Source organism: Doryrhamphus excisus, chromosome 7 (assembly GCF_030265055.1).
Source record: "Doryrhamphus excisus isolate RoL2022-K1 chromosome 7, RoL_Dexc_1.0, whole genome shotgun sequence".
Lineage (NCBI taxonomy): Eukaryota > Metazoa > Chordata > Actinopteri > Syngnathiformes > Syngnathidae > Doryrhamphus > Doryrhamphus excisus.
Window position 1 is genome coordinate 4,869,186 of NC_080472.1, and position 27,471 is coordinate 4,896,656.

At 48.4% G+C, this 27,471-nt stretch overlaps 1 protein-coding gene across 7 annotated transcripts in view; it reads right to left on the reverse strand.

The window, feature by feature from the left end:
* The window catches only part of znf536 (zinc finger protein 536), a 290,819-nt gene that overhangs the window by 83,848 nt on the left and 179,500 nt on the right, over positions 1–27,471 (reverse strand). For all 7 annotated transcript variants that reach the window (XM_058078806.1, XM_058078805.1, XM_058078810.1 and 4 more), the window contains one exon: positions 20,990–23,247. In XM_058078806.1, the coding sequence (XP_057934789.1) occupies positions 20,990–23,246 (2,257 nt within the window). In that variant the 5' untranslated portion in view covers position 23,247. The remainder of the gene's footprint in view (positions 1–20,989; positions 23,248–27,471) is intronic.

Genomic DNA, 27,471 nt, shown 5'->3' on the forward strand with positions numbered 1-27,471 from the left:
CTTTTCCCTCCAAAAGCTTTACTTTTCCTTTTTTTCCTCCAAAAACGTTCCTTTTCCTTTTTCCCTCATAAAGCTTTCCTTTCCTTTTTTCCTCTAAAAGCTTTCCTTTTCTAGTTTTCCTCTAAGAACATTTTTCTTTTCCGTTTTCCTCCAAAGCTTTCCTTTTTCCTCCAAGAACATTTGTTTCCCTTTTTCCCTCATAAAGCTTTCCTTTTCCTTTTTTCCTCTAAAAGCTTTCCTTTTCCTTCAAAATGTTTCTTGTTTATTTTTCCTCCCCAAAATATTTCCCCCAAATTATAAAATTCAGAATTTCCGTGTACGCACATAGTATGTAACTTTAGATTTAGTGACACTGTAGTGTGCCGCTACCTTATGGTATATTGTAGAAAACGGCACACACACGCACACACACACACACACACACTTGTGTGATGAAAGGATGTCATCCTATCATTTGTCTTGTGTGGATGAGTGGAAACGTCCACAAAGAGACGAGCGTCCACACAATAAAGGTATAGAAAGACACACATCACGATTGTATGAGGAGCAGCTGCACACTTTATATCTGTCTTCACATCCTCAGCATGTACACACACACACACACAAACACACACACACACACACACACACACACTCTCAGGCATTCCAACATCAGTGCAATTAGACCCCCCCCTCCCCATTCAAGCTTAATTTCACGCCTCCAGCTGACCAGGGGCGCCCGCATCTACGTGGTGTTGGTGAAGGTTCTGGAAAGGCGTGTATAGGATTTACCTATCTATCTCGCCGCAGACCTGGCTGTTGAGCCGCAGCCAGCGCCACATGATTGTGTTAATTAATCTGCCATTGTGCGCGCGGGGAACAGCTGCACGGGCTCTTGTGGCGGCGCTGTCAAAGCAAAACAATGCCATGTTAAGCTTCCCCCACTGAATCTTCCATTACAAAGGAGCCGGCACAACGGGGCTAAATTCATAAATCCACAGATCAATTTTTACCAGCACTAATGTCTGACCTTTAAAGCAAGGGGGGGTTGCTGCTTTTTTACATGCTTCATTTAGGACTGAAATATGGTCAGATATGTGATACCTCGGATTTAGTCCAAATCCACCATCCACCCTCCCCCCGCCCCCTCCAGCCTGGAAGACAAACACAGTCGAGTGATGGAGGAGGGATGAAGGTAACATTAGCGCACGCACACACACACACACACACACACACACACACACACACACAGCAGCGCACAGAAAACACAATTAGCGGGAATTCATCAATCAATCATTATGGATGTGAACTAGAGAGAGAACAACATTTCATTCTCAACCAACTCACCAAAATCATATTGGTGTTCTTTCTGCTTTTCCAAATGCAGAAATATGGCAAACAGTATACACTTCCTTCACCATCAATTCAAAGGAAAATAGCTAGCTAGCTAGGTAGCTAGGTAGCAAGGTAGCTCGCAAGATAGCTACTAGATAGCTAGATAGATAGTAGCAAGATAGATAGCTTGGTAGCTAGATAGCTAGCTAGATTGTAGCTAGATAGATAGCGAGATAGTGGCAAGATAGAGAGTAGCAAGATAGTAGCTAGATAGCTAGATAGATAGCTAGGTAGCTAGATAGATAGCTAGATAGCTAGATAGCTAGGTAGATAGATTGTAGCAAGATAGCTAGATAGCTAGCTAGATAGCTAGGTAGATAGCTAGATTGTAGCTAGATAGATAGCTTGATAGTAGCAAGATAGATAGATAGCTACACAGCGAGATAGTTTGTTAGATCGCTAGATAGATAGTAGCAAGATAGATAGCAAAGTAGCTAGATAGATAGCTAGATAGTAGCAAGATAGATAGCTACATAGCTAGATAGATAGTAGGAAGATAGATAGTAGCAAGATACATAGCTAGCTAGATAGCTAGGTAGCTAGATAGCTAGATAGATAGCTAGATAGCTAGATTGTAGCTAGATAGATAGCTATATAGCTAAATAGATAGCTAGATAGCTAAATAGATAACTAGATTGCAGCCAGATAGATAGCTAGATAGCTAGATTGTAGCTAGATAGCTAGCTAGATAGTAGCAAGATAGATAGCTACATAGCTAGATAGATAGTAGCAAGATAGATAGCTACATAGCTAGATAGATAGTAGCTAGATAGATAGCTAAATAGACAACTAGATAGCTAGATTGTAGCTAGATAGATAGCTAGATTGTAGCTAGATAGATAGCTAGATTGTAGCTAGATAGATAGCTAAATAGATAGCTAGATAGCTAAATAGATAGGTAGATTGCAGCTAGATAGATAGCTAGATTGTAGCTAGATAGATGGCTAGATGGCTAAATAGATACTAGATAGCAGCTAGATAGATGGCTAGGTTATAGCTAGATAGATGGCTAGATAGCTAGCTAGATAGATAGATACAGACAGGTACAGTAGATAGACATATAAATAGATGGAGGGAGAGACAGACAGGTCAACACATGGACAGACTAATACAGACGGAGCAACAGGCAGATGTTTAGCTAGCTAAACAGGGAGCTACGTATATTAGCAATAAGGAGTATTCATGTCGTAAAAAGTAAATCAACATCTACGATGTTTCTAATCAAGACACCAACAACCGACTTCAAACGCTTTCATCAACTTCCCCAAATGCTCGACTCCCCGGCGTTTTGTCTTTGTCTGCGAGACGCCGGGATGCCTCCAAAAGGTGGCGGGTGGCGTGCCCCCTCTCGCACCTCTCTGGTGGAAGGCACGGCCTTGGTGCACGCTTGGCGCTCGCCGAGAGATGGTGATGCACCCCGAGACAAAAAAAAACAAAAAAAAGGGAAAAGAAAATCAAGATGCCTGGCGCTCATCTCGCTCTGCAGCCGAGGCCTTCTGTCTCGCGGAAAAGACTCCAAGAGCCTGCTGAGTGCGCGGGACGAGAGTGGGGGGGTTGGGGTGGGTGTGTGCATGCACGCACGTACACGGAGGGGGGGACATACGGGACACGTTGAAGTGTTTTGACTTTTTTTTTTTTTAAAAGGGGAACAGAAGCAACTTAAAGCTCCAAAGCAAGGCGTCGAGATAAGGAACGTCAAACGTTCCCTCAGAGTTCCCGACAGCAGCCAGCGTCGCCGAGCCAAATTTCGGAGCGGCGACACTGAATAATGGCAGTGAATTCCAAATCACGGCACAAATGTTCTTTTGTGACTTCTTGGACTCCAAAAAAAACTTGAGCGACTTGAGCGTGAAGGTTTGCAGATGGCGGCGAGGGTGACGGCGCGCTAGTCGGCGGCGCCGGAGTGACGCGTCTCACCTGTCCAACACGCCGAGACATCAGCTGGTGCGTTTGCCGCAACGCTGAGTTTGACGCCGGCGTACTTGACGTGCGGTAGAGCAGATTCTTGGGGGTGATGTCCTGTCATCTCCCCGTCCCTCACGGCCATGTTTTGTATTCACAGCTGAAATGTTAAAGAGGCCGTATCCAATCGCAAGAAGGACTTTTTTCCCTTCCTCCTGTGTGCTGCCTGATTGTCGGAGTACAGAAATAATCGTCATGGAAATAGATCCCATTGACAATGTGCCATGTTCATACTGTGAGCAGCTTGCGCCTGGTGAACATAATCCAGAAACGTCCTCCAAAAACTTCCCTGCACAAACTTTCCCTCATCCTCTCTTTGCCCTTCTCTCCAACAAGATGGAGCGGAGAGGTGGGGGAAGTGCGGGGCGCCAGCGGGACCGAAGACAAAATCCCGTGTTGTCGAGGAGCAGCAGAACAGGTCGGATTCAGGATCGGGAAGAACCGAGGATTGACCAAAAGAGCCTCACTTCCTCATCTCTGTGTCAAATGGGGAATACCTGCTTCTGCTGCGGCAGCACGATTACACCTCACCTACAAGCTCTGCCAGGGGAGCTGGCATTTGGACCCGGCGAGGGTGGCTCGTGGCTTAGCCTCCACTTAGCCGCCGCGTCTTAAGATGAAGGAGGAACCGGGAGCACCACAAGGGACAACGCCAGACTCTCTTGGATAAACCTGGGTCCTCCAGGGGGGGGAGGATCTCACCGCCGGCAGATGGATAGAGGGCCAGGAACTTTTTGTTTGCTTGGTTAGAGCACGGAAGAATAAAGCACCGATTCCAGAAGAGGAAGGATCTCCGTGTATGTGCAAGCATCTGAGGCCTAATCCAAGCCTGGGAATGGCTGCAATCTTGGGGGAGACATGCACAAACAAGCTAATCACCGGCATAAACATATGCAGCGTCGGCTGCGGGGTAGATAAAAAGTATAAGGGGGGGGTGGTGGAAGACTCATCAAGCACATGTTCAAGTCCGCATGGGAACGCTACCTGAGGCTGCCGCATTCAGAAGGTGCCGCTCTAATAAGACAACGACGCCACGACACGTATGCTAACACGTCTTCTTTTGTTGCCTTCCCTCAAACAAACACCTTTGCTAATTTGGAGACAAAACATCCGCCGCCGCCCTCGTCTTCCAATCAATCAGCAGCCCCCCCCGGCCCCCCTACTCCGTGCTAAATTAAAGAAAAGGTGGGACAATAAGTGTAAAGCGTCAAAATCGCAATTGCGCCGCATCTTGCAAAACCAACACTTAGCTTTGTTACCAAGACAACTGAGACAATGTGATTGGCGCCGCGTCGTCTGGACTTGCTCCATGACGCGTGAGCGGCTTAAGAGCAGATCTAGAGGCGGGAACGCACAGACTCAGCCCTCAGCCATCGCGGATTGAAGATAGTCCGGCAAAGCACATTTGCATGCGACACCTTGCCAAGGAGTTAAGCTCGGCGGGGGCTGGCGTCGTCTGCACATGTGCAAACTGCGCTTTGGACTCAGCACTTATGTTTAAGTCGCGATAAGCCCGCCGTGATGCTGCTTGCGAGGCTCAGCCCAGCCAGCGACAGCAGAACTAGGATTTAACGTTCCCATTTAATGCATCTATCTGGGAAAACAATGATACATCCTCCGTCCCCACGCCGTCCACGGCCACCAAATGAATTCAGCGCGGAAGCTAATTAATCCGCAAAGGTTTCATGTCTTAATCCCCAAAGTCAAGGGGGTCATTGTCCTCACAAATGAGGTCAGCTTCGCTCCCGGCGGAAATAAAGAGCACAACACGGAGAGAAGAGGGAGGAAGCTCAGACGGGAGGTGATCCTGCGGCAGGAGGCGCGGCAGCAGAGGGAATATCGAGTCCATATTTGATAAGCGAGGACGGTATTGCGGGAGATTCTGTTACAGAGCCACGCGTGGACCTGGAACGCAACTAAGACCAGAATGTTCTGTGTCTGGCTTGGCAACATTTGACAAATAGACAAAGACGGGAAAAGGATTAGATGTTTGCCAAGATTCCGCACAGAGACCTTTTGAGCCAGGTGGATGAAAAGGTCCGCGGCGACTGTCAGCAGGGCGAGTCAGACCCCAAGCATCACGCAGGACCGCCGACATGAGGCGGGCCTCCATCTGGTGGGACGACAGGCGGGGATGTGCCACACACACGCCACCAGTCGCCAAGCTGTGGTCCGGAAAGGGGACGCAACAGTAAGATGATAGTCCACACCTACACCCCATTAGACCACCCTAATGGGAGCGTTCCAGGTGCCCTCTAAGTCATCCAACGGAGGTTTAGCCCACTGCAGAAGGCCGGCCAATCGGAGCCGGCTCATCAGCGGGTCAGCCAACAGCGGGCCAGGACGGAGGCTAGCTGCACGAACAAAGTCCAAGAGGACACGATCAACAGCTTGGTGCAATCTGCCGCAGTCACCAGCAGGCTGGATGAGCCAACTCCGGAACCTTACGGATCATCTGTCAGAGAACCGTCCTTCATCTGAAGGTTTTGGACCACAGGCCGGTTTAAGAAGCCAAACACAGGCCGCTCATGGTGCATACCAGGGCGTAACGGAAAGTAGTCACTACCAATGTAGGGAGCCCTGAGCCGGTCCCCAACGGCACCGATTAAGGACATCCTCAGACGGTTTGGACGAAGTGTGGTCCCGTTCCGGGTTCCACGACTACAGTAAGATTCCTTGTGCTGAACTTCAGTCGTGTTTTCTCAAAGAGGCTCTTTATTTGTTCTAGCCATCGTTAGCTTGTGGTCCGCTACCAAGAGATGAAAAGTAACGGGGGACAACTGTTCCACCACATGTTGGCAAAAAGTTTGTTTGCAACAAATCGTCAGCTCCTCAGGATGAAGGCGCACACGATGTCGCCGAGTTTGATCACTGCATGACGATTGTGACGGCTCTCCAAGAAAACTCTGCGAGCAAACAAAGCGAGGAGCTGGAGAATGAGGGGGAAGACGAGGGAGGGGTAGCGGGGAAAGGGGGGTGGGGGGGTGCTCGGCTTTGCAGCAGACATTTCATTTCCAACTCGTGCGAGAATAAAAGGAGGTTTACGTTGTCATCCCCCTGCTGTTGAAATATGACTCTGACCTGACAGAGGGAATTAAAAATCTGCTAATGTCACATTGTTTGACGCCTCACTGGAAAATCTGCTGTCAGAGTCGCTGTTTGTCGATTTTTATCAACTGGAGGGTTATTACATTTCAAGAATGTGACAATTAAAAATCCCTCAATCAACTTGAAAGGTGATGAGACGGAAAACAAAAGCACACCGGATGTTTGGACCCCTGGAAGTCTATGGAATTCTGTCAAAAAGACGGAAAATATCACTGAAAGTGAAAATTGAGGCACCTCCCGTTGACAACGTCGGAACGACCTTTGGAAGTTTGCTTAAATTATGTTAAGTTTTGCGGATTTGGAAGTGAGCCCCGAAAGATGTCTGGGATGGCTTTGAAGGCTTGGGTTCAGAGAGTTTTTTTCCAACACCGGCTCTCTGTGACATCACAGTGAGCCCGACGTCCTTATATGGGCGTTCCCAGGTCAAAGTGGTACAGGCTGTTAGCTGTAACGGCGGCGTGGGTGTGCCCAGAGGTGGAATAAATGAATCCAGCTGGAATAGGTGCAGAATCTGGAAGATCCAGACAGCTTTCTCAATACAAAGGGCGAAAAATGAGCATAATAGGTCTAATAATCATTCAGCCTGAATGCAGAAAGAAAAAGTGACCAGTGATACATTTCCGTGATTGTCCCAATAATCAAGTTTGTCCAACTTAAAGTTCTCATCCCTGAGGAGGAGCCATCCATCGTCTACTTCCTGTGCAGGTCACGAGCGGCAGGATGTAAAATATGTAAATCTAATTGTGTCAACGAGGCAAAGCGCCGCAATCGCTCTTAAATACGTCAGAAATCGACCCGAGCGGACAGTCCCAATGTTCCAGCAGGGAACGTTGTATCCCTTCTAGGAACGGTGGCATTGATTAGCGAGATAACTTGATCAGGATCAATTGACCAGTGGGCAGAGCTTCCAGAATCTTGATCTGCTGTAATCTGACAGGTTGCCATGGTGATGGCTGAGGCTGCAGTCCACCATGGTGTCCTGTACCCCCCGAACCCCTAAACCTCGAACCATCAAAACGACCCCACCCTGAACGTCAACCGTTGAGAATGTCTTTGTTTTGTGGGACTCCTCAGCCTGGTTGATGGCGCCGCCGCTGCCACCGCCACCGCCGCCGCCGCCGCCGCCGCCGCGTCTCAGAGGATACGTAGAGGAGAAACAGATTTAAAAGGACTGAAGGAAAAAAGCTCAATTGTTTATTGATTTTATAATAGGCTTAGTGCAAGAAATAAAGTGGGGGCTGGCAGGGGGGCGGCGTGGTCAAGGCGAAGCGCCGGCGTGACAAACACGGGGGCTTATGTTCAGGTAGCGCAGGGAGGGGGGGGCTTGAAATGAGGGCTATTGGCTGGAGGAGCCCTCCCCGTGTTTTCCGGGGGCATTGTTATCCCGCTCTTAAACCAGTGTCGACATAATCGCTGCGTTCACAAGCAGGGCACGGCCTCGCTCGCACGGTGGTGGCGGCGGGGGCCAAATATCTCGGCGAGGGAGCGAGGAAGCACGTTTATGTTGAGGAAGTTATTGACGTATAAGGACAAGTGATACAAGCGGCCTATAGGAGTGTGTGTGTGTGTGTGTGGGGGGGGGGGGGGTGATATATGGATGATAACACTAATTAGCTCGTTTTGTTTGGGGCACAACACTCATTAAAAACCCAGTGGGGCCATTAAAGTTAGCGTCCCCCCAAACCGCCGCCGCAGCCTCACTCAGCGTCACTTTTAATGGCTGCCGCTGCAGGTTGTTGGCGTGAGCAAAGATTTGTGGGACTTGTGTCACTCTGCCCCCTCCCCATCTAAATGTTCTCTCACACGACAGCGACGCCAACGTCTTCCTCTTCCTAGCTGTTTGCCGGCAGGAACAAGAAGGAGGGGCCCCGGCGTGCTTGTTCCCAGCTTTGCACGGCGACGTCGGCGTAATACCGACAAACCCGCGATTGAGTGCGGCTCGCAGAGCCATACGGCGCCGGTTGCTCCACCGAGGCGCCGGCCTGCCAGGATTAGACGAGCAGGTGTAGCCCGGCGCTAACAGATAGAGCACAAAGCCCGCCGTCTCTCTGGGGCTAGCCCCGCTAAAGCTGCTGCTCTGCTAACGGGAGCGCCGGAGTGTACAAACATGACAACTGTCATCTTGTTTCACTCGGAATCTGCTCGCTCCTTTTGTGGCGCAAATAAATAGAAACGGATTAAATGTTGTGTGTGCAAAGCTGGGCTCCGACGGGGGCGGACCGGCCACTGCGTCAGCAGGGGGCGCCGCCCGCAAGCCAATGCGACGACTTAAGAGTTAACTGTCTGTCGCGTGATACGTTTCTCTACATCGGGCTGTGAAACAACTAAATGCTGATGTTCCTGTAGGCCTGCCAGCTGGCCCAGTGAGGCCAAACTCAAATCTGATTGGATGACAAAACGGCTCATAGCGTTGAAGTGACATCGGTTCAGCACTCCTGGCTCTGAAGGCCCCGGGCAGATTACAATTCAGGGAAAAAAACTACTATAAGGAAGCATTGTAGCAGACTCAATGAGGAAAATAGACGGTTGGGAAGAATATGAATTAATATTAATATTAATTTCTCGTGTTTAGGCCAGCTGAGAAGGCCCTGCTGGCCCTGACTGCACACCATCATGGGACGTCGACATAAGTGTTTGTTGACATCAACAAAAATAGCCAACTGGGCGATAATAATAAATAATATATAAACGCACTGTGGCAGCACGGCGGTCTAGTGGTTAGTGCGCAGACCTCACAGCTAGGAGACCAGGGTTCAATTCCACCCTCGGCCATCTCTGTGTGGAGTTTGCATGTTCTCCCCGTGCATGCGTGGGTTTTCTCCGGGTACTCCGGTTTCCTCCCACATTCCAAAAACATGCTAGGTTAATTGGCCACTCCAAATTGTCCATAGGTATGAATGTGAGTGTGAATGGTTGTTTGTCTATATGTGCCCTGTGATTGGCTGGCCACCAGTCCAGGGTGTACCCCGCCTCTCGCCCGAAGACAGCTGGGATAGGCTCCAGCACCCCCGCGACCCTCGTGAGGAAAAAGCGGTAGAAAATGAATGAATGAATAAACGCACTGTGAGTACACGAGCGGTCAAATACGACGTAACACGGCCAAGCACGTTACGTTACCGTTAGCGTATGATTGGACGCCTTTTTGCCTGCAGTTCAACTGGTGACTACACAAAGGATTGCCATGTTTTTATTCAGTGTGCTAAATAACGTATGCTAACGTATGCTAGCTGTTGGCGGCATCAAACCTGAGACCCACAGCACTAATTTCTCAGAAAGGTTGGTCCGTTTTTGTGGTCGTATTTTTACTTTTTTAATTAGCATTACGGTGAGGTTCACAACCAGTCAAAAGTTTAGAGACGCTTTCTCATGCAATAACATGAAAAAGTGACTCTAAACATTTGACTACACGAGCAGTCAAAAGTTTGGAGACGCTTTCTCATGCAATAACATGATAAGTGTCTCTAAACTTTTGACTGGTCGTGAACTTCGCCGTAATGCTAATTAAAAAAGTAAAAATACGACCACAAAAACGGACCAACCTTTCCGAAAAATTAGTGCTGTGGGTCTCAGGTTTGATGCCGCCAGCAGCTAGCATACGTTAGCATACGTTAAAAGTCAAAAGTTTAGAGACACTTTATCATGTTATTGCATGAGAAAGCGTCTCCAAACTTTTGACTGCTCGTGTACCTCGCCGTAATGCTAATTTGTGGTCGTAAAAATACGACCACAAAAACGGACCAACCTTTCCGAGAAATTAGGTTTGATGCCGCCAGCATCTAGCATACGTTAGCCTACGTTATTTAGCACACTGAACAAAAACATGGCAATCCTTTGTGTAGTCACCAGTTGAACTGCAGGCAAAAAGGCGTCCAATCATACGCTAACGGTAACGTAACGTGCTTGGCCGTGTTACATCGTAGTCTACTTACTGACAGCTGCAAGAGGGCGAGATACGAGCGAGCCAGGGACGCCAGGCCGGCAAAAAGCGCATCTTGTCGGAAGCGCAGCGGTGCAAACACCCAGGGTCTCAGGTCTGGATATTAGGAGTGTTGATGAGATATATGAGTTTGCCATTTGCCCGCGTCTCACACAGAAGCAGCCGCCATATGGCTGCTGAGAGAGCCCCCCCACCCTCTCCCCGGCCCCCCCGGCCCCCTTCCTCCTCGCGCTGCCTGACAGCTGGATGGCTGCTAACTGGGGACGAGGAGGCTTGGCAGCTGCGGCTGAGAGCAGCGCTTTGATGCCGCTCGGCCTTTTGCACCGCTCTCTCTCCATCTCTCGCACGCTCGCTCGCCCCACCAGCCGCAACCCGGCAAACTTTCCACCAGTCGGACGGCAGACAAAAAGGGCAGCGGCGAGCAAATGAAAAGTCTGCCGTTTACGGCTGAACTTGATTGGGAAGTGGAAGCGCAGGACGAAGATCCTAATTGGCCGGCCTCCGAGGATGACAAATACTTGTTGCGGCATGAGAAGGGATGAGGGCGTGAGGAAGAGAACGTGAGGAAGTCCTGCTTTCTGGAAAGGTCGCCTAACTTCACGGCTCTTTGCTTTCGGGTCAAAGCGCAGCCTCATGGCGCTCATTGAGCTATGAGACACCCTGTGATGAGGCGCCGTGTCTCATGCGACGCTGGTACTGGATCACGTGACATGGTGCAGCTATGCCAGGGTGTCTTCTCATCTACTCAGCGTGAGAGACCTTCTCCTATCTGGCAACCTCCTGTCTAAAGGCCTCTCATCTCATGTCTCATCCTCACCCAGCTAGCTAGGTGCTATCTCATGTAGCTTTTTACAGGATCATTTCTGACCTCGCTTTATCATCTCATGTTCTCATTTTTAAGTCACAGCAAAATCATCTCATTTCTCATGTTTTTCTCCGTTTCAACGCTTTTTTCTCATGTCAGCCTTTTCTCACTCCAGCGCATTCAGTCATCTCATCTCATCTTTTTCGTCTCATCTCATCGTCTTCTTCATCTAGACTCATCTTTCATCTCAGGTCTACTTTTTGTCTCATCTCGTGTCTGATACATCATCTCACGCCTCATGTTGTCGTTTTCATTTCTCATGTTTCAGTTTTCTCATGTCACCTCAGCTTGTGAGAACTTTTTCTCATCGTACTCTATCGAGTCTCATCTCATCTTTTCATCTGTATCCCCTCTCATATCATCGCCATCATGTCATATTCATCTACGCTCATATCATGTCCACCTTCTCATTTTTCATCTTATCTTTCCTAGGCTAGCTACCTGATGTCATGTCCAACTGGACTCTCATGTTCTGGTCATGCCGGGAGGAAACACACTCATGGCTGACACGTTCTCATGCGATTGAGGAAGTGGATGCAAGTGGATACGTTGGCCATGAGGTTGGAGCACACGTTCGTTGTCACGTTGCTGAATGAGAAGTCCTCATCACACTTGATGGCCACGGTTTGACCCGGGAACAGATGATCTCCATGAGAACAACCGGGGCGTTGTTGCATGAGGATGATTGAACGCTGAGGCCTCCGCTGGCGTGAATGCTTTTTGTTGTGCCAACAGGAAGTGGCGACACAAAAAGAGTTGCTGTAAACTTCCTGTGCAAAAAAGCTCAACTTTTAAACTTGAATATCAGCTGATCTGTTTCTCCGCTTCCTTCCTCTGACCCCCCCCCCCCCCCACACCCCTGACCCCTCCTTCGGAACCTTCCATCTCTCTCTTTCTCTCCCAGCTCCCCTGTTGCTGCCTGCTGTCGAGCTGCTGGTGGTGGTAGTGGGGGGGGGGGGGGGGGGCGAGGGGGTCGGGTGTAGTTGGGGGGGGGGGGGGGGGGTCTTGGCTGTAGCGGAGGAGAGCAGCTGGGCAGGCTAACAGGGAATGATAATGACCTCCGAAATGTGCCGTTCGCTCCACAACAATAGTGCGCTCAGTGGCCTGGAAAATTGTGTTCATCAGCGAGCTCTGCTCACTTACTAATTGACATTGCCAAATATTTTAAGAACAATTGGAATGTGAAGGGAGGGGGGCCGGGCGGGGAAAGGGGGGGGGGGTTATTTGGTGAAGAAAGCTCAGAGAGATCTTAATCCCTGGACTTAATTCCTCCCTCACTGGTGCCACCCTCGCTCGCCCACTTTGTGATCGGGAGATAGCGCATTTCTCATGTCACATTTCTCATGTCAGCGCCCTCGTGTTGACACAAAAGACTTTTATGTGACCTGTCAGCGGGGTTGGGTGAGGGGGGGCTTGGGGGGGCGCTGCTGAGAATGAGACAGCGTGAGCGGAGGAGGAAGAAAGAATGATTCCTCAGTGGCGCTCCTCCATTTTTAATGAGGCAAAAGGTCACGCTCGCGCTCGTTCACGTGCACCGCCGCCATCATCATCATCATCATCATCACACCCAAGTTCACTTGTTCAAACAGCCCCCCCTCCCCCACCTTCCTTCCTCGCCTCATGTTCATTCTCATCCTCTCATGCCAGCACGCGGCTGCCATCCATACTTTTGATAACGGATCTTCATGCTAGAAAAAAATACTCATGGTTTTTTCTCATGTTATGCAACTTCTCATGTTACTGTATCATGTCTCGTCCTTGGTCTCAGCTCACCTCATCTCATCTCATCACATGTTAACTTGTCCGGTCTCATCTTTTTTCTTATCTCGTGTTTTTAATGTCAGCACATTGAAACTTATCTCATGTTACTCTATCTTGTCTCATTCTTTGTCTCAGGTCATCTCACCTTTTCTCATCTCATCTTGTAAACTTGTCTAGTCACATCTGGTCAGGTCATTTGTCTCACCAATTTGTCTCAGGTCATCTCAACTTTTTCCCAGCTCACCTCATCTCATCTCATGTTAACTAGTCCGGTCTCATCTTTTTTCTCATCTCATGCCAACTTTTCTCATGTTTTTAATGTCATCACACTGTCACTTATCTCATGTTACTCTATCTTGTCTCATCATTTGTCTCAGGTCATCTAACCTTCTCCCATCTCATCTCATCTCATCTCCTGTTACCTTGTCCAGTCTCATCTTCTTTGTCATCTCATGTCAACTTATCTTGTGTTTTTTGTGTCATGACACTGCAACATCTCTCATGTGACTCTATCTTGTCTCATCGTTTGTCTCAGGTCATCTCAACTTTTTCCCAGCTCACCTCATCTCATCTCATGTAAACTAGTCCGGTCTCATCTTTTTTCTCATCTCATGCCAACTTTTCTCATGTTTTTAATGTCATCACATTGTCACTTATCTCATGTTACTCTATCTTGTCTCATCCTTTGTCTCAGGTCATCTCACCTTTTTCTCATCCCATCTTGTTAACTTGTCTGGTCACATCTGGTCTGGTCATTTGTCTCACCAATTTGTCTCAGGTCATCTCAACTTTTTCCCAGCTCACCTAATCTCATCTCATGTTAACTAGTCCGGTCTCATCTTTTTTCTCATCTCATGCCAACTTTTCTCATGTTTTTAATGTCATCACATTGTCACTTATCTCATGTTACTCTATCTTGTCTCATCATTTGTCTCAGGTCATCTAACCGTTTCCCGTCTCATGTCATCTCATCTCCTGTTACCTTGTCCAGTCTCATCTTCTTTGTTATCTCATGTCAACTTATCTTGTGTTTTTTATGTCATCACGTTGCAACATCTCTCATGTGACTCTATCTTGTCTCATCGTTTGTCTCAGGTCATCTCACCTTTTTCTCATCTCATCTTGTTAACTTGTCTAGTCTCATCTGTTTTGTCTCACCAACTTGTCCTGAGAGATAATATCTCACACCATATGATATTTGCTAGTCTACTATATAATGTCATATCGTTTTCTCAAGGTTTTTTTTTTATCTCATCCATCTCATTGTTTTTCCCCGCTAATCACAGTGCAACTCATCTCTTATCATCTGTGAGTCCACCTCATGTCCAAGCATGAGAATGCCATCCAAAGTTTGCAGACAAGAAATGAGACGTCCTTGAACAAACTAGTTGCTCTTCATTTAGAGAGAGAAGATTCCGTGTTGGGGAGCGAAGATGAGAAATGAGAAAGTGAGTTTGAAGTGCACATTATTCCAGATCTGTGAGTATCCATGCGGCGTAAACACACTCGCTCGCTCGCCGCCGCCACCGTCGCTACCACGATGCTAATTTATGGGTCCCGTTTGCGTGTTTCGTTCTTAAAGGCTTCCAACTTTCCCCGGCCGAGTCTTTCCCCGAGTCGCCTTCGCTAGGCGCGCTCGGCTCCCGCGATGTCAAGCCGACGTGATAGCGCCTTGACGTACGCGTCGCATTAATATGCAAAGAGGCTACCTGGCGCAGGACGCCAGCCTTCTGTTACCCCAAGATAAATATTGTCTTTTCATTATAAAAACATAAAACAGGAATGCCAGACAGGAGGAGGGAAAACGACGCCTGCCTGTGTGTGTGTTTGTGTGTGTGTTTGTGTGTGTGTTTGTGTGTGTGTGTCTTACAGGAGGAAAAGCAAGAAGCCATGTTTTGGCATCAAGCGACTCCGCTCTCCGATCTTTTCCGCCTCCTCCATTTCCCCGATCACCATCCCGGCTTCATAAGCAAGCAGGGAAGCCTAACGTGATCATTAGGACATAAAACGTCCTGATAAATGTTTCATAAGCCGGCCGGCCGGCAGCAAGTCACACGGGACCGCGACGGTGCTCGCCCTCCATCAAACACACTTTCGGAATACAATGGGAATTTTACAGGATCTAAAAGGGCCCGGGCCCAATTCCCAGCATGGGCAACATTTACAAAGAGCACATGAGAGACGACCACGCGGAAATCAGATGAACTGTTGCTCGGGAGAGGAGAGAGAGGAGGAACAAAAATACCACGGAAAAAGGCGTCAATCAGCGTGGCTCGCTGACAATTTGCATATTTAAATAAAACTTTATTATCAAGCGGCAGACACACGCCGCATCCTCACCTGCTTTACATAAAACATTAATCATAAATACTAACAAAATAATTCATGAAATACTATTAAGAACTTAATAAGTATTAGTCTTTCGTTCAAGTTTTTCTTTGAAATTAATAATTGTCCAATAATTAATCAGGTGAGTTGAATTCAAATTAATTAATAACGATTAGTCACATTACAACTACAACTACTGTATGTCTGAAATATGCTGCTTTTACTGTATTGCATGATGATGTGTACTTGTGTGTACTGTAAATACACACAAGATGTAATTCAAAAGATGTAGTTTTTTGCTAAAAGACACGTATGGAAAACTACATTTTTATAATTCATGAAATACTATTAAGAACTTAATAAGTATTAAGGTATTTACACCGCCAATCAAAAGTTTGGAGACACGTGGCCATGTTATTGGATGACAAAGTGTCTCCAAACCTTTGACTTTTAACGTATCATCACATCTGCAACAACCGTGACCACCCCCCCCCCCCCCCCCCCGGGGGTACCCACCTCTTCCTATGGCCATAAATCTTTTCGTTCAAGTTCCTTTTTCTTTGAAATTAATAATTGTCCAATAATTAATCAGGTGAGTTGAATTCAAATTAATTAATAACAATTAGTCACATTACAACTACTGTATGTCTGAAATATGCTGCTTTTACTGTATTGCATGATGATATGTACTTGTGTGTACTGTAAATATTTAGATGTAGTTTTTTGCTAAAAGACACGTATGGAAAACTACATTTTTATGTTACTATGAACAATGAGGGGTTGCGTTCAAGGACATCCCGTATTTGATTTTCCAAGCATCCACATGCTGTTCTTCTTTGTCTTGCTGTTTATTCAGATCATATCATAAAGCTGTTGTGATATTCCGAGAGTCCGTGAATGCACCTCCAGAACAAGGATGCCATAATTATGTTAATTAACGTTTAAATAAACGACCGAAAGGTGACCAATTGTACGTACCTGCTGATTAGTTCAATGACTATTAGCACAGCACGACTACCAGGAGAACCAGAGTACAGAGGGGGGGAGGAGCCACCTGCAGTGGCCCAGCAAGGTGAACTGTATTCGGGTACACGCTCCGAGCAGCCGGTGTGACGCTATGGAGGTCTCTGGCAAAGCTTTGACCGCGGCGCTGGCGTTTTGAGGTGGCTGATGAGGTTTTTCGTGTTTTTACGTCCAGTCCTCGCCGAGTGTTTGGGCGAAGACACAAAAAGTCAATGTTTGTTTACGAGCGTGCTAAGGGGACCTTATGAACGTCACAGTTGGGGGAAAGTTTCGGTATGATATCATAATTCCCTCATAAGACATTTTCTTAATTGAGTTTTTTTTTTAATCTGATTATTAATGATATGTTGAAGTTTCTATGATTTGCCAGCATGCATGCTTGTCTGTCATAGCCCCGCTAGCTAGCTAGCACTAGGAGTGTTTATCGTCATGCATAGTCATTACCGACACTCAATCTACTTTACTCGCCTTTTAATGACGTATTAATTACGCCGTGTTACGTGTGTGTGTGTGCGTGTGTGCATGTGTGTGTGTGTGTGTGTGTGTGTGTGTGTAACGCCACATGGCACTAAGATGAATATTCAGTCTTCACAACCTCGGGCACCGAGTCACATTTCAATTTGCACGGCGCGAGAGAGCGCTCGTCTTGTTTGTTTGAGCCGCGCTAAAGACCGCGGGATGTGCGGCTAATCCCCCGCCATGTTTTTCGCCGCCGCTGCGCTTCTTCTTACCAAATGGGACACACGAGGGTGGGGTTCGGAAGGGGGGCGGCGCCAGGGGAGTGTTTTACGACGTAAGTAGTGTGAAAACAACCCGGATTAAGCGTTTGTCTTTTCCTTCAGCACTTTTATTGAAGAAGATGCACCTTGGCGAGGTTAGCTAGCTCGCCTTCGTTTAACGCGTCAGCTCGTCTTTTTGATTCGCTGTCTTAAACAGGCTCCGCCCCCCCCCCCCCCACGCCGCAAGATGAAAGCAGTTTTTGACCTTCGTTCACAGTTGAGATGTTATCGTTGATTACTGTAATTCAGCTCCGAGTCTCAAATTGTGGTGAGTTGGCGGTGGGTGGTTGCACAAGCTTTGACGAGCGTGTACACGCACGTGCACACGCACGTGCACACGCTAACAGACTTGCTGTTTCTTTTTACTAAAAAATCAACGCTATTAAAACAAAACAATGCATAGCTCACATCCTGTTTGCTGCTAAAGTGATAGGCGCACATATTGCGGTGCACGCACACACACACGCACACACACACACACACACACACACACACACACAGACGGAGCAACACCTTTCTGCACGTTTTGTTCTCACATACGAGAGCGTCTAATTTGAGAGTCCCTCTGTTCCAGTTCACAAGTTGTTGGCGTCTTTTGGACTGTAAAACAGGAAGTAACGTTTAGAAGATGTTTTCTCACCCGTCCCCGCCCCAACGCTCCTTTAGCACGTGACAAACGCTCATCCAAAAAGGACCCGCACGCACCTCCACGTCGTAAAAGGGGGGGTTTATTTCAATGTCTCAAAAGGGAAATATTATATTTCAAAAAGGTATGTGTACATGTACGCTACTAAAATAACTTCTTCTTAGAACATTCATTCATTTTCATTCATTCATTTTCTACCGCTTTTTTCTCACGAGGAAACGCGGGGGATGCTGGAGCCTATCCCAGCTGTCTCCGGGCAAGAGGCGAGGTACACCCTGGACTGGTGGCCAGCCAATCACAGGGCGCATATAGACAAACAACCATTCACACTCACATTCATACCTATGGACCAGGGGTCTCAAACACGCGGCCCGCGCAAGTTTGATATGGATGCTGTATGGTATCATGTACCCAGAAAAAATTATTACGTTTGATTAATGTTCATGTTAAAGGTTAAATAACTGTTAATAGTTATCCTCCCTATCCATGTGGAAGTGGTAAGTTTTTGGCTATTTAAGTTTAAAGGAAATAACTTGAAGGCTACCGTTTAGGTCGCTAGCTCTCTAGTTTGCGAGTTAGCATGTGTCTCAAGACCCTGCAGTTGCGCAATATGTTGTAAATAAAAAGAGTATAAATGTGACTATAGTCGTGTTTTGTCATGTCTACAGGGCTCTAATAATGCTTTGTTCATTTTAATCTGAAAAAAATCATTTGTCTACCCACCAACTATATGTGGTTTCTTAAGTTTTTATTATTTGGTGTTTTATTATTATTATTATATTTATTTATTACTGATTGATTGATTTTCTTTATTCTTTTTTTGTTTTTTTATTTTTCATCTTATTTTGTGCAGAAAAATAAAAATGAAGATATTTGAGAACAGTGGAATGTTTTATCAGAGCTTTTATTGTAGAAAATCGGAACCAAAGCACTGAAAAAGTTTGTATATTTTTCTGTTTTTAATAAAGACGTTTTTTTTTTTTTTTTGAAAACCTGATGCAACCCACGCATGCACGGGGAGAACATGCAAACTCCACACAGAGATGGCCGAGGGTGGACTTCTTAGAACATTATGTATTTATTCCCATAATATTCTAACTTTTCTACCAAGAACCCAAAAACGACTACTTTACTTTGTGTCAATCAAATATATATTTTTTTCATATTTCAAGCTGTATGCTAATAAAACGATATAATATGTCTTGTACCATAAATATAATACAATACAAGATAGTGACTTTATTCATGGAATAGTTATGACTTTATTGTAGAGGTCTACACAGAGCGGCTGGCCGGACTCCTCAGCTAACGGGGCAGGGCGGGCTGAAGAAATCTCAAGAACATTACTATGGAACTATGGAAATTCATTCATTCATTCATTCATTTTCTACCGCTTTTTCCTCACGAGGGTCGCGGGGGTGCTGGAACCTAGCCCAGTTGTCTTCGGGCGAGAGGCGGCGTACACCCTGGCCTGGTGGCCAGCCAATCACAGGGCACATATAGACAAACAACCATTCACACTCACATTCATACCTATGGACAATTTGGAGTGGCTAATTAACCTAGCATGTTTTTGGAATGTGGGAGGAAACCGGAGTACCCGGAGAAAACCCACGCATGCAAGGGGAGAACATGCAAACTCCACACAGAGATGGCCGAGGGTGGAATTGAACCCTGGTCTCCTAGCTGTGAGGTCTGCGCATTAACCACTAGACCGCCATGCCGCCCTGGAACTATGGAAATCTAATATAAAAATATATTGATAGTCTCATTTGTTTCTTGAAAGGTCTCCTATATTGTCCATAATCCTTACTCATATCATCTTTTTTCACACAATTTATCCTATCTTGAGCTGAAAAGAGGTAATTTAATTTTTGCGCTTGTCACCATGGCTGTGGACGGCTGTGGCTGTCGTGCCACGGCTGTGGGGGCCAAGGAAAAGTGTAGACCTCTACTTTATTGCCATTTTCCACAATATCATTTTACAAAACGTACAACTTTATTTGTTGTTTTGTTTCACAGAATTTTACATTTTAAAAAAAGGCCCGGAGTCGCAAGCGCTAGCCGTCGAGCTAAAATCTCGATGCCGGACTCACTCCGGGCCGGAAAACGATGAAGCTGCGTGAAGTTAGTGAAAGATGAACTAGCGTGTTTGTTAATAAGCCGTCATTGTAAAAAAAGGACGTATAGCGATCACAGTGTTCTTGCTTTTAATCCGACATGCTGCCGCGGGAGCCGATTTAAGCGCTATTTTATTTCGCCGTCGCCGCGTGACGGACGCTTGTGAAGTGGAGAAAGCCCAAAGAGTCAAAGAAACGGGAGCGCGCACGAGAGCGAGAGTGAGTGGAAGCATTAAAATGCAGAAGATAATTGCATCCACGACACCCCCAGCCTGTTGAGAAAGTGTTATGTTTAATAGTCTCTATAAAGAAAATAGCTTTTTATCTCGCTCTCATTTTCATTAATTCCTAATTGGGGTGGGGGGTTGTCTGTTATTATTTCTTAGATTAAAATAAACATCGCCCGTCCCGTGTACAAACCCATCACACTACACGCGTGTGATAAGGACTTCATGCCTCTGTGAATAAATAAACAATTTCATCTCCACTGGTGGAATTAAGTTGCTTACAGCCTTAAGCTAAGACGCTCTCATTTATATTTATTTATATTTCTCTCCAAAGACTTAAAAGCACGTTGCGGCTTTGGCAAATTAAGTTCACCGTCTTCTCTTTTTTTTTGACCTGCTTTATATGTATATCTTTAATTAGTGTCTTGTTTAGCTTAAACTGACTGATTATCGCGCAGTCGTGACCTAATTACCGCATGCGCTTTCTCGGCGCCCTGAGGAGCTCGCCAAAGTTACCTTTAAAAACTTGTGTAATCATTGGCAACGGGTCTGGCTTAATCCCCGTAAACGTACACTCGAACAACTTCAAGCGGGCCGCTGACGGCTTCGTCGGACGCCGTGCGTGCGTGGCGGATGACGCTAAGTGTTTGAGTGATGAGAAGCTTGTTTTTCATTCCGCGATGAAATTGGAAATACGTCTGAATCTACGGAAGACAATAAATGAAGGATTAACTATTTCCCTGGCTTTGCTGATCAGACCTCCACCCCCTCCAGGGAGAACCCCGGTTCAAGTCCCGGCCAAGCACCCGGGACGTTCTGGCATTGAGCGTTCCAAGACGTACAAAAGATTCCTGCTTACCTGAGGAAGGAGACGAAGGATGCGGGCTGTCATCCTGGACGCTTCCCGTCTGCGAGTGTCCGCCTCCGGCCCCGCTCTCCTCCGTCACGTTGGAGGAGCCGGGGGTGGTGGAGCGGCTGATGGACTGGGACTCGGGGTCGCTGGCCGAGCCGCGGCGTTCGTCCACGCCTTGCTGCTGGAGCGCCTCCTCCATGCTTCTCCGGTCCTTGCCGTGGACGCGAGAGTGGACGACCATCTGGTGGTAGGTTCGGAAAACCCGGCCGCAGTCGGGGCACTCCGACGGCTTCTCCTTCAGGTTGGAGAGACCGTAGTCCATGTTGGGGTTTCCCAAGGTGGGGGTCTCTGCGGCGATGTGGTGAGACATCAAGTCAAAGCCTCTGGCGTCGTCCTTCATGGACATGATGGCGGCGCCGGCGGCCTTGGAGCCCTGCAAGGCTTCGGAGAGCTGCTTCTTGGATCCGTCAGCGGAAGCCATGAGGGCAAAGTCATGTTTCTCCTTGGAGAACGAAGCCACGGCGCCGGCCATGTCCTCTTCCTGCCCCGGAGTTGCGTGCTGCTGCGGCTCCTTGGGCATGAATGCCCGGTCCATCGCCATTCCACGAGCCATGATCTGCCAGGCTTGGTAGCTGTTGAGGGAATCCATCTCCGCCACCTTGGCTGCGGCCTGCAGGCGCTCCATGCAGCTGGACTTGAGGGGCGGGACGAGGTTGAGGCAACCCAAGAGGGAGCGCTTCTCGTTGTCGCCTAACCCGTGACCGATCCCCGCCGCCATGGGTCCCAGCAGCTTCCCGAGCATTTCCTTTTCCTTCATGGCAATCCCGGCTTTGGCCAACATCTGATGCTGCTCGCTCAGGCTGTGCTTGTCCGGGGAAAGGAAGCCACCTTGGAGACAGGAGATGTAGCGGGAGTACAGGTTGGCGTGGGCTTCCTGAGCCAGGCTGCTCATGCTGTTGACGGACGCCATGTCCTGTTCGCTGGGCTGCGGCGGCTTGCTCTTGATGGCCAGCTTGTTGAGATGAACTTTCATGTGGTTCTTGAGGAACCAGGGTTCCTTGAAGCGGCGGCCGCATATTTGGCAGCAGTGCTCAAAGGAGTCCTTGTGCTTGCGCATGTGGCCCTTGAGGAACCAGGCCTGGCTGAAGACCTGGCCGCACACATCGCAGCGGAATTCCGTGGCCATCTGCGTGCCGCCGGCGCCGCCGCCTCCCTGACCCTGCGTGGTTTCTGCGGTGATGTGGGCCTTCTCCACGTGACTGATCAGCTCCTCTTCGTGGGCGGCGGCAAACTCGCACAGCGTGCATTTGTACGGCTTGTGGAGGATGCGGATGTGTCGATCCAGCTCCTCTCGCTTCTTGAACTTGCCCTTGCAGAAGGTGCAGCGGAATCCTGTGGCCGGGATCAGGGACTGCTCATCCTGGGCGCCGGTTGGCTTGGGGGAAGACGACGGCTGGGCGACGGTTTCCGGAGTGATGAGGCCCGACGGCGGCGGGAGGCCACAGGCCGAGCCCAGCGGTGGCTGGAGGGCATTGCCGCCTCCGCCGCCGCTGTTGAGACTCAGGTGGGGCGTCTGGGGGGCTTGGAGGAGGCCGCCGCTTCCTCTCATCTGCTTGTCCCTCAGGATGGCTCGCTCTTCCAGCTCGTGGAGCAGCCTGTTCTCTTCGCGGACCCGGCCGCGACCTTTGCCCAGGTTGCCTAGCTTGTGGGTGCGCAGGTGAATCTTCAAGTTGCCCTTTTGAGCCGCCCGGTGGTCGCAGTAGGGACACTTGAAGGGCTTCTCGCCGGTGTGCGTGCGCATGTGCAGCGACAGGATGCTGTTGAAGCGGAAGCGTTTGCCACACAGCGGGCAGGGGTACTTCCTGTTCTTGCGGGCGTCATCTTCGATATCATTCATCTGGGACATGATGCCCAGGTTTTGGCCGTTGAGGAACTGCTGCAGGTCCACGCGTCCGTTCAAGCCGCTCAACGCTCCGGCGTCGATGTCGCGGTTGAGCTGATTGGCTAAGAGCGCCATTTGGCTGCTGATTGGTTGACTGGCGAGGGCGGCGTGGTGGCTCTTCTCGTCCAGAGGTGTGGCCGCCTTCTCCTCCGGGATCTGCTGCGGGCGGTGAAGGTCAGGAAAGGCGTGTCCCAGCTGGGCGGTGAGTTGGTGAAGCTTCTGACTGATCGGGTAGCGGCCGTTTAGCACCGCGCTGCTCAAGTGGGCTTCGGTGTCGGGCACCGCTGACGACATACCAAGGCACAAGCTAGAGTCCTCCATCCTGTCACACAAGAAGAAGAAGACGGAGGAGAAGGTGGTAAATTACAGATCAAATACTCAGGAAGCTACTAGGCCCGATTAAAGAGCTGCATCAAAGACTCTGATGATTGACACGGTATTTTAAAAAATGTGACATGACCAAGGTCCTAAGGACCCAATACAGGAAGTCCTCGGTTTGTGTAGGCTCCAGTTTTCATAGAATTCGGTTTTAGACAAACACCATGGTGAGCAAACCAGTCCGTTTGCCCTTCTCTCGGTGTGATGAATGGACTGCTGATCTTTTTGGGTTGGGTTGAGTTGAGTTGGGACACTACAGACAGATTCCAGCCAGGAAATTAATGATCTTTATTCTGTGTGTGTGTGGTTTATTTGGTCACATGACACACACAGAACGATAAAGAACTCTGCCCAGCACAGAGGAGGTTTTCAAGCCATCCATGCATCAATATTTGAGGTCTTGTTTTGGCAGGGAAGCCCGGACTGTCCCAGGCCAATTGAGAGGCATAGTCTCTCCAAGGTGTACCGGGTCTTCCCTGAAGCCTGCCAATGGTCGGATGTGCCCCATGACCAAGGTCCGAAGGACCCAATACAGGAAGTCCTCGGTGTAGGCTCCAGTTTTCATAGAATTCGGTTTTAGACAAACACCATGGTGAACAAACCAGTCCGTTTGCCCTTCTCTCGGTGTGATGAATGGACTGCTGATCTTTTTGGGTTGGGTTGGGTTGAGTTGGGACACTATAGACCGATTCCAACCAGGAAATTAATGATCTTTATTCTGTGTGTGTGTGTGGTTTATTTGGTCACATGACACACACAGAACGATAAATAACTCTGCCCAGCACGGAGGAGGTGTTCAAGTCATCCATCCATCAATATTTGAGGTCTTGTTTTGGCAGGGAAGCCCGGACTGTCCCAGGCCAATTGAGAGGCATAGTCTCGGGTCTCGGGTCCCGGGTCCGTCCCGGGTCTTCCCTGAGGCCTGCCAATGGTCGGATATGCCCTGAACACCTCCCCAGGTAGGCGTCCTCAGCGTTTATAGTACTGTCTCGTATTGGAGATGGTCCGTTTGTGTACCTGATGAAGCGACCAATGACGGCCTCGTGTTGTGTTCGTGGAAAAGGCCGCCGGACTGAAGAAATGCTGCGGCAGAAGTATTTTTTCCTCCAGAAATAAATCAGCATTTTGGAGCTAATAATTAGTGTGTAAACACCGCGAGCGGCGCTTAATTAGGCTACTTGTGCCCATCCTATCAGAATTGCGCCAATTACACGCCCTAATGAAACGCAGCGACGCCATTGTGAGGACGGCGGCGTAGGACTACAATTAGGATGTTAACAACGGCACTTAAAAGCCAGGGGTTGACTCCAGTCAACAACCGGCTTATCTGCCGCCGGCGCGCTCATCTACGAAGACGATTTAGGTTTGATGTCAATCGCTACCTATGTCTATTTCTCCTTGGCGTTCCCGTTCCTGGTGGTGCGGAATGACATGTAAAATAGAGGCTGAAACGCGCATCCATCTGCTCTCCAGATGGAGAGGTATAAACACGTCGGTGTACGCTTCCCCTGGCTGCTGCCGGGGTCAAAGCCGCCCAAACAATAAGCGCACTTTTGCTTTGCTCGACAAAATATTGTATAATGTCTCATTAAGCTGATTAGCACGCTGCCTGGTAACAGTGGCGGCGACGCCGCACGAGCGCAATCATCAGAAAAAAAAAAAATCAGCAGCCTTTGAGGGCGCGTGGAGGCAGCTGAACGTGCGCACACACGAGCGCGGGCCTACACGCTGTCGGAGGAATCCACAGTGCGGTTTATTCTGGCCTTCGTTTCAACCAGCCAGGCCTCAGTGGGAGCTGGGGGGGGTGGGGGGGGGACACAAGAGACTACTGTTCTTCCTGCCCCTCGACACCACGGCCCGGCCGCATTCTTATCTGCAAACATGAATCCCACTCGCTTTTAGGAATGCTTCGGGACGCTTGCTTGCGGGCCACCCTCGGAATTCTCCGCCAGAGCCCCCCCCCGCCGCTGCACCGGCTTATGTTGGCTTTTATTGTTCACGTTGGCCTGAATCATCACTTCCTGGTGCTGCGATTGTGCATTTGTGTACTGACGTGACATGTCCGCCCTCCGGTAGGTGCCCCCGCATCCAGCACCTCAAGCTTGATAAATTGGATTCCTATCAATATAGGAATCTATTTGCTAGCACGATTAGGAGACACACGTTAGCATGTAAACACACAACCACCACACCGTCCTGGTTTTCCTTGGTCTTCACGCCACTTCCTGTTCTGTTCTGTTTGTTTCCTTTTTGGCGCCAATGCAGTTTCTCCGCTAACTAACATTTAGCGGGAGTCATTGCTAATTATTTACAATCCAAAGAGCTAACTTGAACATAAGTCCGCACCGTAGTTCATCATTATCGGCAGAAAAAACGATATTTTATTTAAAAAAAAAAAAAAAAAAAGGTACTCGAAGGGTGGGCTATTATTTTTCATCATCCAGACAGCCGTCGATTCTTAAAGGCAACAATCAACAATCAATGACGGCCGATATCTAAACGGCTCATTAAAAATAGGAACATTATTGTACTTTAATAATACAAATAACTCCCCCCAAAAAATAATAATAAATAATATATTTTAGATTTGCTTTGTACACTGCTTTAATTAATAATACAAATACAAACACAAGAAAAATATTATTTTAGAAATATTTTGAATTTTTTTTGGTGGGGGGGGCACTCCATAACACTTCCTGTTCTGTTTGTTTCTTGTTTGGCGCCAATGCCGTTTCTCCGCTAACTAACATTTAGCGGGAGTCATTGCAAATTATTTACAATCCAAAGACCTAACTTGAACATAAGTCTGCACCACAGTTCATCATTATCGGCAGAAAAAACTATATTTTATTAAAAAAAAAAAAAAAAAAAAGGTACTCGAGACAGTTCCATGTGGCAGCTTGAAGGGTGGGCTATTATTAGTTCTTAAAGAACCATTATGAAATGTTTCGAGAGGGTGGTTAAAGACCATATCACCTCCATACTCCCCCCATCACTCGACCCTTTCCAATTCGCGTACCAGCCAAACCGCTCCACTGAAGACGCCATCTCCACTGCTCTCCACCTGAGCCTGGAGCACCTGGAGAAGAAAAACACCCATGTACGGATGCTGTTCCTGGACTTCAGCTCAGCATTCAACACGATCATCCCCCAGGACCTGGTACGCAAGTTGGAGCCACTGGGCCTCAAGACCTCCCTGTGCAACTGGCTGCTTGACTTCCTCACAGATAGAACCCAGTATGTCAGAGTGGGCGACAACACATCCAGTGTCATCTCCCTGAACACCGGCTCACCCCAGGGATGTGTTCTGAGCCCCCTGTTGTTTACCCTAATGACCCATGACTGTCGCCCCAAGTACAGCAGCAACCATATCCTGAAGTACGCGGACGACACAACAGTTGTGGGCCTCATTCAGGACAACAACGAACTGGCTTACAGGGAGGAAGTGCGACACCTTGTGGATTGGTGCAAGGCGAACAACCTGATCCTGAATGTTGACAAAACAAAGGAGATCATCGTCGACTTCAGGAGATCCAGACCCAGCCACACTCCACTCAGCATCAACGACACAGCCGTAGAAGTTGTGAACACAACCAAGTACTTGGGGGTGCATATCACAGACAACCTCGGCTGGTCACTCCACACCTCCGCTCTGGCGAGGAAGGCACAGCAGCGACTGCACTTCCTGCGGCGGATGAAAAGAGCCTCCCTCTCCCCTCCTATCCTTACCACCTTCTACAGAGGGACCATCGAGAGCCTGCTGACCAACTGCATCTCCGTCTGGTCTGGGAGCTGCAAGGCCTCGGACTGGACGTTACTGCAGAGAGTGGTGAGGACAGCGGAGAAGATCATCGGGACCCAACTCCCCCCCATTAAGGACATAGCAAACAGCCGGTGTGTATCTAGAGCCCATCGGATCTGCTCTGACCCCACACACCCCCAGCATGGACTGTTCTCTCGCCTGGCATCGGGGAGAAGGTTCTGCAGCATCCGCTGTAGGACGACCAGGTTCAGAGACAGCTACTTCCCCCTGGCCATCAGACTGCTGAATGCCAAATAAGCCCCTCTACCTTACTTACATTATTATTATTTATTTAATTATTTAAATTATTTGGGCAATTTACTGTTCACGCTGCACTTTACATTATGTTGTTCATATTTGGTGTCT